Consider the following 15,586-nt stretch of genomic DNA (forward strand, 5'->3'; position numbering starts at 1 on the left):
TTCTAGATCTTTTTGACATGTATAGCTGTTCACTTATCAGTGTGTTGCGCTCACATTTATAACAGTCTTAGCAATTAGCACAAGGATTCTCACAGTCAGAGTCCAATAGCTAAGTACATCACTGTATTAAGTTAGATGCTCTTTCATTGATTCCAAATTCCCAACTACTGAGAGCATAAGTCTTCTACTTTGTTTTAGCAAAATTCATAACTCTAGTGTACAAGTTTTAGTCCTTCCTCTGTCTGAGTATTCCTCAGATCTCAGACTTATGGAAGACCTTTAGGATCCCTCTGCGGATCTCCTTGGTCTTCACACTATAGATGATGGGGTTGAGCATGGGGGGTACAAACAGATAGACATTGGACATCATGACGTGAACAACAGCTGGAGCACTTTTCCAGAAGCGGTGGATCATAGAGACAGCAATTATGGGCACATAAAAGGCCAGCACTGCACAGATGTGCGATATGCAAGTGTTGAGTGCCTTGAGTCGCTGTTCCTGGGATGCAATGACCAACACAGCTCTCAAGATCAATGCATAGGACAGAAGGATGAAAACTGAGTCCACACCGTATGTGAAAATGACCACAAAGAGTCCGTATACATTGTTAACATGGATATCTCCACAGGCCACTTTCATCAGATCTGGATGAAGGCAATATGAGTGATGCAACACGTTGCCCTTGCAAAAGGGCAATCGCTTTACGAGAAAGGGGAAAGGGAAGAGGGTAGTGAAACTTTTGGTAAGGATACCCAGACCCATAGCCAAGATGCGGCTATTGGTAAGCACCGTGGAATAGCGCAGTGGGTCACAGATAGCCACAAAACGATCAAAGCTCATGGCGAGAAGTATGCCCGACTCCATGAAAGAAAACGTGTGAATGAAGAACATCTGAACCAGACAGGCATCAAAACCAACATGGCGGTAATTAAAACAGAAGGTAGCAAGCACCGTGGGAAGTGTAGATAGGGACACTCCCAGATCATTGAGAGAGAGCATAGAGAGGAAGTAGTACATGGGTTGGTGCAGAGGAGGTTCCCGGATGACCAGAGCAAGGATGCTGAGGTTGCCTGCAATGGAGATGAAGTAGAGGAAGCAGAAAATCAGGGCAATCCAAGCTTGGCCTCTGTTCATCCCAGGAATGCCTGTCAGCTGTAATGTGTCTGGCTGGAAGGGAGTGTCATTCAAGCCTAGCATGGTAGGCAGGCGGAAGAATACAGATGAGGATTAGGCCCACGAGGGGATGTGAGGGGAGCTCTTCACTTTCTTTACTTCAGATATCCTGTCTCCAACACAAAATGTTGGGTATTTAATATGTGTGCCTACATTCTGCGCTTCCCTACTAGACTATTTGTTCTTTGAGAAGGTAACATGTTTCCATTTTTTTTCCATAATGCCAGGCCCAGTATATGCCCTAGGACAGAGGGAACTCTGTGAAGATCTGATGCTCAAATGAGTGCCCATGATGTAGCAGCAGGAAAGCTGACCATACACACAAAGCCCTCTGGCCGTTACCATTAGGTGCAGTAATATCCTACCATTTCTCCATGCATTCCAGAAATCATATACTGGGACTTGGAGAGAAAAATAAAAATTAAAATACAAGAAATAAGAAAATGCCCATGCCTTTGGGAACTCCCCAGTTGATAGCATAGATAAACTACATGCAGCCACCAAACATCAGCACCAAAAACCTTTTACCCAGACTTTGCCTCAACTTCCCATGCTATGCTTACCCTGAAATTGTCATCACACACAAAAGGATTCTAGCTCTGAAATCTTAAATTCCACGTTTTTCTATTCCCCAGCTCTCTTGCTCTCTAATGTTTGTGCATTGTTTAGGAAAATCTATAATTGCTCCGTTTTCTTTTGGTTAATTTTATGGCCTTCCTAACATACTCTCTACTGAAACAGTTACTCTGATCACTGCCTTTCTTCTCTTTAAAATCTACATAGTAAACCACAAACTTTCTATATATATATATATATATATATATATATATATATATATATATATATATATATATATGTATATATATATATGGTATATATACATAACCAGGTACATCATAGCAAAGAAACAAAATGTTCTATTGGAACTAATACATTATTATTGCTATTTAAATTTTTTATTGTATTCGCACCTTTATCCATTCTTACCCTGGTTTTGTGAGCAGGTGTCTCTCCTTTTCCAAAGACAGGCCCTCTACTTAAGAGTCAATTCCTATTACCCCTTGCAGCTTCCTCTTCTATCCGGCCATTGTACAATTCCTTCAGTCTCATCCCTCTTCTGGTTCTCTGCCTTCAGTCAATACCTGTGTACAGAAACACCTCATCATAAATACATAGTAATATTTCTCTCTGGCTTCCAGCCCATGTTCCCCACACATAGTCAATTTTCTTTCTATTTAATCTCTTCTGACACCAGGGAAGGTTATCTGCTTGAGTGTGTACTTCCCCATTGTGATTCTGAGACTCTCGATGTCAGGGGCTTCATCTTCTTGAACTTAACCTGCTGGTGCTGTCCATTTCATTGTCCTGCAGATACCACACTCTCCCCATCCACACATATGTCTCCATGATGACCTCTTTGCTTCTAAATGTAATGAAAACATTTCCTAGTACACTGAATTCCCTTTCAGAATTAATACTGTTGGTAACTCACCTTGTTAAGCCCGCTTTCCTCATCTATGGAAACTGCTTCTTTTTTTCCCCTATTGAACATAGATTCTTCTTTCATATAATACATTCTGACCACAGTTAATTCTCCCCCCAAATCCTCCCAACTCCACATTCCTGCCTCCCCCAAGTTCACTCCCCCTCCACTCCCTTCAGAACTGCTTTTTAATTTTGTTCCTGCATTGCCTTCTCTGTGTATCCTTTCTTTGTGGGAACTCTGTCTCTGTCTTTGTCTTTAAGCAGCCACAATAATAAAGTGGGAAAAAGGAAAGAGTCATGAGCATTGAGAAAGCCAACATTATGGTCTTTATTCAAAGATGCTTCCATAATGCCAGATAGCCCAAAATTAGAGCTCTATTTCTAGTTTTCCTTCTATTCTTTATACTCTCAATAAGAATACAGAGCTTTGATGGTGGCAAGAGTCTGAAGAACATAAACACACTAGTCATGATCATACAAGTATGTCGGATGTGAGTAAGAAATTTGTTTTATTTTCTGGCTCCTCTAACTGAGAGATGAAAGCATTCCTTCCATCAACGGGACTTCCTGTTGTCTATTCTCTACAAACTTCTGTTTCTGTTTCAAACCAGGATTATCTCTAATTACTATCTCTAATAAGTCTTTTTAGATCCAGTCCATACCAAATCTTAATTTTTTATTATTTTTATTTTAGACTTTCTCAGGGTCAAGAAAAAAATGGAAAAACTGACAACTCCTAAGAATGCTTTCAAAATATATATTAAACCCAGCTCCCTTTTCCTTTTCTCTGTGATCCAACTGAAGGAGTCTAGGAGAGTGCTTTTGTGTCTGGAAGGAAGAGCTGAAAATTTCCTGTAGAAAGCAATTCACATGTAACTGAGGTATTTTCTTTGATTGATCTAGGATTGTGTATTAGTCAGAGTTCAGCAAATGCAACTGCTCTAGGAATAAAAGTCAGAAGTCGGAGCACAGCATATGTGAGCATGTACAAGTCCAGAGCCTCTATAAACCCTCAGAAAATGCACATTTATACTTCTACACATGCATGTCCAAGCACTTATGTCACCATCTCACATCCACAATGTGACATGAACACATAGAACCTATACATCCTCCTTTGTCACACATGACACTATTTTTACCACAGAACTTAGAAAAACCTATGAATGCTAATTGGTACAATATAATATAATATATTTCAAATATTTGCTCCTTTTTATATTCCCCTTTACTCATAAATACATTCTCCACACAAACACAGGCAAGGAATAACAAATGCATCATCAGTGACAGACCCACAGTAATACTCTCACTAATTGTATTCTCATGACACAGTCAACATGGAAAACCAAAATTAAAAGGCATACTGTTGAATGGATGTTTGTACCTGTGGGTTTTTTTGTAGCTGCATACACAGTGGATCAGAATTCAAAATACAGGCTTTTAAAATAAGTAGTTTGGAAAATTCTTGAATAAAATATAAATTGGATACATCAGCCTCTTAGCCTGATAATGGGTAGTCTGACATTGGAGCTTTGATTCAGATGGGAACCTGGCATCATTTTTCTGTAATTTCTGACTTTAAAAGGAGATATATTGGTCCTTGTGTGGAAGGAAATCATACAGATTAGAAAAACGACAGCATTGATGCTATCTGGATAAGAAAGAAGGTGATCAGTTTGAGGGAGAAGCACTCACTGGGTGGAAGCTGTCTCTTTTCTTTGTAGTTGGATGTGCTGTGATGTGGGTCCAGCAAGAAGAGCAGCCTCTGTTCATCTCTCTAGGATATAAATTTATGAAGCCCTCTTAGTCTCCAAACTCCTGTAGGAAATGGAGGAGTGGGAAAGTAACATAATTAGCAAGGTTGCATCAGTGAATAAAGGAGCTGTTACCAATAGTAATTGCTCCCAAGAGGGTCTTATTCTTGCCCTTGGTATTTTTGGTGCTGTAATCTACTCTCACCGGTCTGTCAACTCTTCCTTAGCTGGGAATGTCAGCACACTGCATATGATGCACGGATACATACACATGCATAATCACTCTGAGATGTCCACAGGTACAGCCTCAGATACTCAATTATTTACTAACATTTACATTCCATATATTTACAAGAAGTCAATTTACATGAATTGCAATAAATGATATAAATGTTCACACATTTAGGGAAATGTGTAATTACGCCACAACTTTTAAAGGTTTCCAAAAGTCAAGATATGAATATATATAAGTAGTAAATAGGATGGGCAATGAGTAGATAGAAGCCATGCACACGCATCTTTTCATGAAAAAAAAAGTGTTACAAACAAAAAGCCATCAGTCCTTGGAAAGGTCAGGTCCTGAAGACAAAAGTAGTGTTCACTAATACATAAATACTCAAGTAGTTCCCAGAGAAATCTGGCTGACTTTGAGAGAGAGGAGTGTAATGTACAACACAATCTCTATTCCTCAGAAGTGGACAGACTCATCAGTTACTTGGTCATGTCTTATGGTCTCACAGTGACTTAGTTAGCACTATGCACAGTGCTTATTATGAACATTAAACCCCATGTGTTTATACTTACCCTACACTACTAACATTATAATCAGAGTGAGGTGAATTAATTGTATTTCTATTCTACCAAGGCAAGGCTTGCATGCTTTAGGATCCACCCTTTACCCTTACATGTCTGTTCTCCATAAAGCAAGTGCTCAATTGTTAATTTTGGAATATTCCACAGTACTGTATCAGCCATATTTCAGATAAATTCAGCTGATGCGATGCTTTCACAGATATAGTCTATCTGTCCTAGTCTTACCTCAGGGTGTCTTTCACATACATCACACCTCTCCTGTTTGAGGTCACCTTTGCTGGGAACTAATAGTGCCACCTCACATCTTTACACAGCAGTGGCATCCAGCTGTTGTAAGTCCCCAGGATGTTTCACCATCTGCTCTTCACTTTGTTTGTTGCTGTGAGATCTGCCTAAACAATTTCCAGGATAAAATTCATTTCAAATTATTATGCTTGCTATATTGTAACTTGTCTCTCAATTCCATCTTCATTGTTATTTGCTTGTGATTTTTATAGCTAAGTGCTTCAAACTGTGTTTTTTCTTTGTCAAAAAGGACCTTAGATAGCTGCTAAAGGACACAAAGAGCTTGGCCAGGAAGGGTGTTGTATGGTCATATTTGCTTTATTCTGGGGTGTTATTCCGGCAATATTTCTCCACTCAAAGATAAACAACTAATACCAGAAGTATTAGTTGGCTCCACTTTGCAGCTTTCCAATATTTCTTGAAACAAGCTACTATGTGTTCTTAAATATCTCAGAAGAAACAGAAAGCACCTCCAAACCCCTTTCTCTGTGGAGTAAATCTCAATCACAATTAACCTCTCCTCTAAACGCAAGAGAGCCCAAGACCCTAACCCACACCCTCTCCTTAAAAACTTGACCTTTGTCATCCTGAATGAGGTAACCCGGATCCTGAAAGATGCGTATGGTATGCACTCGCTTAGGAGTGGATTTTAATCATGTAGTACAGCACCAACCAAGGAACATGAATATGCTGGACTTAGAACCCCTACGCAAATGTAGCAGAAGGGCAGCTCAGGCTTCATGTGGGTCCCCCTACCTAGTAAGGGGAGCACAGGGTGTCTCTGATAAGGACTCAGTTGCCTGCTGACTACCTCGCCAGGCCACAAGGGAAGAAGATGTGCTCAGTCTTGATGCAACTTGATGATCTCAGGTGAATGAGTAAGGAGCAGCTCCATTTTCTGAGGAATGGGAGTGGGGGATGCAGGAAGAGGTAGGGAGGCTGAGACCAGGAGGAGAGGAGGGACAAGGCTACAATTGGAATGTAAAGTGAATAAATTAATTAATTCATTTGTAAAAATTAACTTTCATCTGTGTGACACTCTTCTTTCAAAACTGCACCATATCATAATTCTAAATCCCAACTTCCCCTCACCCAGGCCTGTCTAGGGTATCAAATGATTGTGAATATTTAATATTGAATTATTATTTTAGTGAAATCATCAGTTACTCCTTAACTGGCTTTATACCCAAATAACCACACAGGGAGACCAGGATCTACTTAATTAGCCTATAGCACAATGCTGCACAATAATTACTCCATCCTAAACTTCCATGTTAGTATAGTTTCCGCCCACTCTGTTTTCCCACTTTTTACTTGCTTTTAAATCATCTCCTCAGCCCAGTTCATTTCTCCTGATATTTCCCCGGCCTCTCCTCCTAGCTCCAACCTCTACTTTCTCCTCTTTCTCCTCCCCTCACTTGATTAAGATGTGCTATTGCAGGCTGATTAGGATAATTAAATAACACAAGCCATTTGTTAGTTGACCAAATTATGGTCATGTCAACCACCTGCCTATTTTTAATCACAAGAATACACATCCTAGGTTTAACAGTTAGCTATGATCCTAAAGATAGATAAGGCATGATAGTTAAAGTCTTCAAAGCCTTAGAGACCTACAGAATATGGCATTTAAGAAGAGTTTAATATCTTAATGATTTTGACAACAGGGCAGGCTAACTCCTGGCAACACCCAGCCTATCTCAAAGAAGATGATGAGTATCAAACATCCTCTTTATAGAAATGGCTTCAAATGTGGCAAACAAGCCACTGGGAAAATGTCCTCATTTCTGCTACAGACAGAATTCTGTCTAAAAATGGGCAAGTTTGGATACAGGCAGAGTTGATAGCTAAACTCTGCCAAGACAGGGTAAGCAAGTCTTCAATAGTTCCTGCTTCACAAATATGTCTGCCAGCTATATTAGGCCAGAAGGCTGATGATGATGCTCTAACATTATAGAAAGTTTTGAGTGACTGTTCAGGCAGTAAACTGTCTCTGTCATCATTTTTTCTTTTTTGTTTTTTCCTACTCATTCTGGTGGCCAGATGCAATTAGCCAAAACACCTTGAATGTAGCGTTATATGATCCTTGATTATTTTGTGGTTCTTCTTGTTGTATGAAATTTTTCTACTTACATGTAATAATAAAAATGTATATGCCAATAAATAAATAAATAAAATTTTAAAAAGATGTCCCACCATATTCGCTTTTATTGCTCAGCATTGGCTAGTTTGTTTTATTGACAATAAAGAGAACAAGTAGTGACATGTTTACAGAAACTTGAAACAGGATATACTTAGAATGAACATCACAATGAGATGTCCTGATTGAAATCAGAGAGTGTGGTGGATAAACCAACATTTGAATGAACAAGGGTAAACTGTACACAGCCCACAAGAACATTAGGAGCCATTTCATGAATTTGTAAGTCCTGATGATACCTTTGAATTATATTTTGTCATGTTCTCTAACACATAGTTAATAATTATGTATATTAATTGTTTTTAATAATTTTTCTTTTTTACATATATACTTATATTACACATAAATAATATAAAATACATACAGAAAGAAGAACCATGAAACAATCAGGAATTATATAAATGTTACCCTCATAGTGATTTGGCTGTTTTTGGCAACCTTGAAGAAAACATCTTTCCTATCTTGGTGAGTCTAAAATTCTATCATATCTCATTTCTGTCATCTTAAAACACCCATCTATATATAAAAACATCTTAGCCCCTAAACAACTAAGCTTCATAGTAAAACTAAACTATCTATCTGGTCTTCAACCCCATCAGAGACATGAGAAGGAATAAAACTTAATTACCTGAGTGAATCAGAAGTGAAGGTTAGCAGCTTCCAAACTGAAAAAATTATTGGTTCTTATGTTTTGACTGGACCATAAGTGAACTCTGATTTTCTTTCTTCCTGGAATGTGACTCACAAACATCTGAATCCAATAATCAACACAATATGATGTGCACTTAACACTAGTTAACTGGAAGTAACATTTAAGTTGCCACTTCTCGGGACTGAGGGAGGAGCCTTGAGATAGAACGTTTATGAAGTGAGAAGAAACTGAAGCATTGAGATCAGGCACTTGTGGAACAGAGGAAGCCTTGCATTTCGTGGATGAGACACATCCTAGAGGGAGCTGCATGGGTCTGCCCAGTGTCCTCTTCAAGTGGCTCTCACAAAGGAATTTCTGTGATTTAGATGTATTCATAAGTATAGATGCCAATGACATAACCACTTAAATCAAACATGTAATAAGAAAACAACAAAGAGAAGCTTCTTTGAATGTGAATTCACCAAATGAAAAGACAGCTATAACTATTTAATAGGTGAACTAAATACGTGAGCGCTGATGATCCGTGCAATTTCCCCCTTCCCCAGTAGAGTAGCCAGAGACCAGTGTTAGCAAGTGAAGAGCGGGAGGAAGTCTTACATGTGACTGTAAATGCTAACTTTTCATCAGAGGAGACTCTACTGTCTGGATATTATCCCCTAAAAATCAGAGAACAGAGTTTCAACAGAGGAATTAGGAAGACCCAGCCCCACTCAACACGTTCAAAGGGAAAAGAATAAACAATAACTTGTTTTCTCTTTACTCTTTATTTCTTGGGTTTACACATTACCTACTTCATAAATCAGATTTCTTAGATATTGAGCCTCATGGAGTCTGCCCAACAATCTCAGATAATGTGCTGTGTTGGAGAAAGAATTAACTGAGCTCATTTTCAGTTGAAGGAGTACATGATTTAATTGCACCCGCTTTTAAAGACCTCAGGAGACCTGGGCCTCCCTGAAGACTTTCCAGACCAAAAAGTCCGTTTCAGTGCTCTCTCTCTCTCCATGGGGCTTCAGGGAAGATATAAAATAACAGGCATGAATTCACTCAGGCAAAAAGAAGAGCATGTTCTGAGGAGGTCTCTAATCTGCCTGTCTTCTGGTGAGTTCTGCAACCAGGGAGCCTGAGACAGCTGATCTCTAAAATCCTGCTCCAAGAGATGGTTTTGATGAGTAAGAGTAGGTGAGAGTGACGTGGGCTGGGTAGAAAGTGTCTTGATAGCAGCTTCCTGGTAGAATAGACAGAGATGACAGAACTATCAGGGGTTGAGAAATGGGTTGTTACTCTGGAGTTGTCACTCAAGTTATTTTATAATTCCCTATACTTCACCAAGTAACTCATTTCCCACGGTCAACTTCTAAGCTTCAAAAGCCAAACTTTCAAAGGATCAGCAATATTGCCACAAGTTCACGTAACAAAGCAGGACTCAGAACTCAGGGCTATCTCCTATCCCTGCTTCTAAAAGCTTAAGCATGGGTAAATGAACTTTGCTTTTATATTTTCTAAGAAAAAGAAAACATCTTCCCCAGAGAAGACACTCCAATTGGTTACCCAGTACCTAATGGTCAGCTTAAGAGAATAAGGGAAGTCAGCTGGTTATAACTACAGATAAGCCATAAAGAGCTAGACACTTCTAGTCTTTTCTCGTTTGTGCTAGAGATTGAGATATACTGACTGCAGCCAAACCTTCCTGGAAACTAACTCTTTCTACTTCACACTCCTTTCCAGACCTGTGCAAATCTTTATGGATACCCATTACTTAACTAAATGATATTTCTTAAAGCTGGAAAGGATTCATGGTGTCCTTTCTTTAACATAACAGCCACATACTAGATACAGTGATTATTTGTCAAGTCAGTATGGACCAGAGCCAGGAATAAGCTGTAGCAGTTCTGCTCCACTGCCAATGACATCCTCCCCCTTATCACATTAGCTTCCATATGGCTATCATAACATAGTCTAGTTTCCAGAAGCAAAAGCAATTGTGTTTGGCCTAGGAGCCATGCTTTTGATGTCCTGTGCCTGAGTCATAGAAACTAAGTAACATGCCAGGAGTGGTATTAAAACATCTGGGAGAAAATAAGCCTCATGCATGTAGCTATATATGTGAATAAACATGTCAATAGGCATGTGAGTGTTTGCACATGTCAATGTTGCCTGTACACCAGATAAACCGAGAATATGAACAGGACGAGATGTATGCAGATCTATATTGAAGAAGAGGAGGAGTGTGAGGCTGTACTGTGTGGCAACAGTAGGGTTTGAGGAGATCGGGAATGGGTGTCTCATGGAGAGGGATGGGAGTCGTGCTGCGTCTAGTGTGCAGAGATGAATAGCACATATTTTGTGAGTGTATGAGACTGTACAAGGTGTGAAAGTTTCTTTTGGGGACAATGCCTTCCTATACTCTGAAGATTAGTATAACTATTGGATATTTAGAATTTATAATTTTGTCCAAAAGCAGAATCTGCTTTAAGTTTCTGTACAAATATAGTTTTCTTACTTTTTATTATTCTCCTATTTTTCTCTGCATCATATCGAATTATTTAATTATATTTAAATTTTTACATATTGGATATATCTTATATAAATAGGAAGTTAATATCTACCTTCTAATGCATGTCCTTTTTTGACTTTTAAAAAACATTCTGTTGTAGTTTTTCAAAATCCCTTATTTTCAGTAACTGTGCCAATGAAAACTGATGTTCAAATGTAGTCACCTTGCTCATTCTCCTATTGTGTCTTCCTCTTATTTCCCAAGTATCTACCATGATATATTCTAGCCCTGGGGTCTGGCGAGATGGCTCAGACATTAAGAGCACTTGCTGCCCTTGCAAGGACCTAGCTTTGGTTCCCAACCCCTACACAGCAGCTCACAACCACCAGTAACTTCATTCAGGATATTTAACATCCCCTTCCGGCTTCCACTGGCTCCTGCACATATATGTTGTACATAAAGAAATGCTAATAAGCACACATACATATAAATAAAATGTGTGAATCTCTAAAATTGAAAAAATATGTCTTTGAGGAATTCTCTCATAATTAATAACATATCTGAACTTAACTGTTTCCAAGGAAATATTTAAACATTTCCAAGAGTTATTGATGACTCCAACACCTGCTCTCCTTCTATAACAAATGAACCATTTAAATTACTATATACATATTTTTCCTGAATGGTACTTCTAAAAATGCATTAAAAATGAAAATAATATGGTGGGAATATGTTCCTCGTTGTTAAACGATATCTCTGAACTATTAATATAATGTCTTCCTTCATCCATGAAACAGGGAAATGCTACCCTCATCTGTAGCCTGATGATCGTAAACATATGAAGAAAGGCAGTGTACCTGCATTGATTCCAGACCAGCGGTTTCATGAATACACCAGCTTTTAATTGTAGAGAGCGCCTCACTGTATCTGTTCATTCCTGGCCTCTTGAAATTCTGCATCCAAGATCTTACCCTGAGACCCATCCTGGGTTCTTCCTGTTATGGCACTGTTCAATGTCACTCGCCCTGCTTCCTTCCTCCTGACTGGTATTCCTGGTCTGGAGGCCCTCCACCCCTGGCTGGCAGGGCCCCTCTGTCTGATGTATGCTGTGGCCCTTGGGGGAAACACTGTGATCCTGCAGGCTGTGCGAGTGGAACCCAGCCTTCACGCTCCGATGTACTACTTCCTGTCCATGTTGTCTTTCAGCGATGTGGCCATGTCCGTGGCCACACTGCCCACTGTGCTCAGCACTTTCTGCTTTGATGCCCGCAGCATTGCTTTTGATGCCTGCCTGGTCCAGATGTTCCTCATTCATTCTTTCTCCATGATGGAGTCAGGGATTCTGCTAGCCATGAGCTTTGACCGCTATGTGGCCATATGTGATCCCTTACATTATGCCACTGTGCTCACCAACGAATTCATTGCTGGGATTGGGTTGGCTGTGACGGCTCGAAGCTTCGTCACCCTGTTCCCACTGCCCTTCCTCATCAAGAGGCTACCTATCTGCAGATCCAATGTTCTTTCCCACTCCTACTGCCTACACCCAGATATGATGAAGCTTGCCTGTGCTGACATCACCATCAACAGCATCTATGGGCTCTTTGTTCTTGTGTCTACCTTTGGAATGGACCTGCTTTTTATCTTCCTCTCCTACGTGCTCATTCTGCGCTCTGTTATGGCCATTGCTTCTCATGAGGAACGCCTTAAAGCTCTCAATACATGTGTGTCTCATATCTTGGCTGTACTTGCATTTTATGTGCCAATGATAGGAGTCTCTACAGTACACCGCTTTGGGAAGCATGCCCCACGGTACATACATGTCCTCATGTCCAATGTCTACCTCTTTGTGCCTCCTGTACTCAACCCTCTCATTTACAGTGCTAAGACAAAGGATATCCGCCGTGCCATCTTCCGCATGTTTCACCGTATCAAACTGTGACTTTCATATCTTTCTTTAGGCTCTGATGATTACAGTGCCTATGGGTTTACATTGATGATATTATCATTATGGTCATATTTGCAGCATTAGCATTATTAATATCATAAATATAGAATGGGTATGTAAATAGAGGAAAATCTATGAAACCAGGAAAATGGAGGCACAAAACCTAAAACATAAAATATGGAAATACAAATAAATGGGGCATTCAGCTAACATCTGTGTCACCCAAAGATGGTAAAGGTTGGAGACGATTGAGTAGCTGTGTAAATTTTTGCAGATTAACCTAAGCTAGGGATTATTTTTATAATGATAAAATTTTCCTAATTTAAAAATTAATTTTAGGGCTGGAGAGATGGCTCAATGGTTAAGAGCGCCACCTGCTCTTCCAAAGGTCCTGAGTTCAATTCCCAGCAACCACATGGTGGCTCACAACCTCCTTTAACGTGATCTGATGCCCCTCTTCTGGTCTACAGGTGTACAGGCAGGCACAACACTGTATACATAATAATAAATAAATAAATCTTTTTTAAAAATTAATTTTAGTGAGTCATTAAGTGTGCCATGTTCTATTCTAAAATATTTATATGCATTGACTAACTCAGTGTTCATATTAATCACATGAGGCATAGAGAATGAAATGCTCAGCATTACACACATGAGATTAGATCTATGTCTGTTTCTTATGCTGGTAGAGTGTCTGTATGAATACCATGCCATTTTCTAGTCTGCGTTGCTAAAATCATCATTGCTGTCTGGTTCCCCCAAGAATATTGCTTTAACTTCACAAGATGAAGTCTGATATATTTTCAGAGCTCACCTTAAAAAATGAGTGAACAAAGCGAACCTGAGAAAACTCACAGCTGCTGTCACTAAAAGCATTCTACATCTTTTCTGTCTACTGCATTTATCTTTTTCCAAATAAGACAAGGTTCATTATCACAGATGTCTGAACCACAGACTTTTCTGTAGGTGGGTGATGTGCTTGAGGCCTGGTTTCTGTTTTCTTTTTCCTTCTTGGCATAACAATTTTTCTCTTATGCAATTCCATGCTAAAAGTTGTCAGAAATTATGTTCTAGAATTGTTGCCTAAGAAACAAAGTTCTGGTATGTGCATCATAAAACAGGAATGATTTACAATTAGAAAATAATTTTTCTGACCTTCAAGAATGATTTTTTTCCTTTGGTGTCATTTATTTAATGGAAGAGAGCTAACAAACACTAGAAAATTCCTTAGCGTAATTTTTACCATCTCAGACTAAGTTTATCCATATTTCTAGCTGAAAAAAATTAAGTGGGGGTGACTATGAAATCTATCTTGCAAGAAAAACGGATCTAGAGTGCCAGGGCAGCGGAGGATACCACTTAGTATGCAAGGCTCTAGTGAGTAAATGTCACTGATAGGTGCTGGGGACAAGGGAAGGGAGCTCTATGTGAATGTAGAGAGTGTTAGTATTTGTAAGCCAGATCTCAAAGTACACTCATGAGTGCATAAGACACTAATGTTCACTGGTTCACTGAGCTAATTTTTAGAGAATCATATAACAAATAGAATAGAATAATATAGCAAAGTAATTTCAAAGGAAAATAAGTAGAGATATTTAGTTGGCAGTGAAATGTAACTGTCAATGTAAAAATAACTTTACTGAATTATAAAAGAAGCTCATAGCTTCCTTTAGGATGCAAATAAATAATTTTAATGGCATGAGATTTTTTTAATGTTATTTTATTTTTTATTTTTATTTTTTACATATACATTTAAATTATTACATGTATATACAATAAACTACCTATAGCAAGAAGAACCATGACACAATCCGGAATTATATAAATGTTACATTCTTAGTGTTTTGGCTACTTGTATTTGGCAGCGTTGAAGGAAACATCTTTCCCATCTTGGTGTGTCTAAAATTCTGAATGTAAATCAATCTCCATCACATCTTGTCATTATCAACTTAAAACATCTATCTAGACCTAAAATCATCTTAACCCCTAAAGAACTAAGCTTCATTGTAAGCTACCTGGTCTTCAACTCAATCAGAGACTTGAGAAGGAATAAACTTGATTACCTGAGTATGCCGGGAGTACAGGTTAGTAGCTTTCCAAATGAAAAGATGACAGAGACAGTTTTCTACCTGAATAGTCTCCCAAAATCCTCTATTTTGTTGGAGTATCTTCTTCAGCTTTCTGGCCCAATATATCTGACAGACATATTTGTGAGGCAGGAACTATTGAGGAATTGCTTACCCTGTCTTGGCAGACTTTGACCATCAACTCTGCCTGCATTCAAGCTTGCACTTTTTTAGGCAGAATTCTGTCTGTGGTAGAAGTGAGGACATATTGCCCAGTGACTTGTTTGTCATATTTGAAGCCATCTCCATACTGATCAAATCATGGTAATGTCAATCACTACTCTACTTTTATCACAAGAATATACACCTTAGGTGAGGCAGATAGATATGATTCTATAGAAAGACAAGGTAGGATAGTTAGGTAAGGTCTTCAAAAACCTCAGAGATTATTTTAAAGATTCATTGACAATGAGACAGGTTAACTCCTGGCAATGTCCAGCCTACTTCAAAGAGGATGATGAGCATCAAAAAGATTTTGTTTTTAAATAAAGATATTGATGAAAGCAAAAGGCTTAAGCAAGTTGCTAAATAAAAGTAAGAAAAACACCCTCTGGCATCTGCCCAAAGACAGAGAGCGGAACATTTGTTTGACAGTGAACAAGGTGGGAGGAGCAAGAGACTAGGTGGCTCCTCAGATGGCCTCTGGCTCTGT

General features: G+C 39.0%; 2 protein-coding genes across 2 annotated transcripts; one reads left to right on the forward strand and one right to left on the reverse strand.

The window, feature by feature from the left end:
* Window positions 1–253: 253 nt before the first annotated feature.
* On the reverse strand, window positions 254–1,198 carry LOC311578548 (olfactory receptor 51I1; the record flags this gene model as incomplete). The annotated part of the gene is made up of 1 exon (XM_084748454.1): window positions 254–1,198. One exon carries the CDS (start codon window positions 1,196–1,198, stop codon window positions 254–256), a length of 945 nt encoding a protein of 314 aa, XP_084604580.1.
* A 10,665-nt stretch (window positions 1,199–11,863) lies between these two features.
* Window positions 11,864–12,802, forward strand: LOC311581368 (olfactory receptor 51I2; the record flags this gene model as incomplete). Its single annotated transcript, XM_084753529.1, has 1 exon — window positions 11,864–12,802. One exon carries the CDS (start codon window positions 11,864–11,866, stop codon window positions 12,800–12,802), a length of 939 nt encoding a protein of 312 aa, XP_084609655.1.
* Between the last annotated feature and the right edge of the window lie 2,784 nt (window positions 12,803–15,586).

Source organism: Acomys minous (assembly GCF_964271855.1).
Source record: "Acomys minous genome assembly, chromosome: 2".
NCBI classification, from domain to species: domain Eukaryota; kingdom Metazoa; phylum Chordata; class Mammalia; order Rodentia; family Muridae; genus Acomys; species Acomys minous.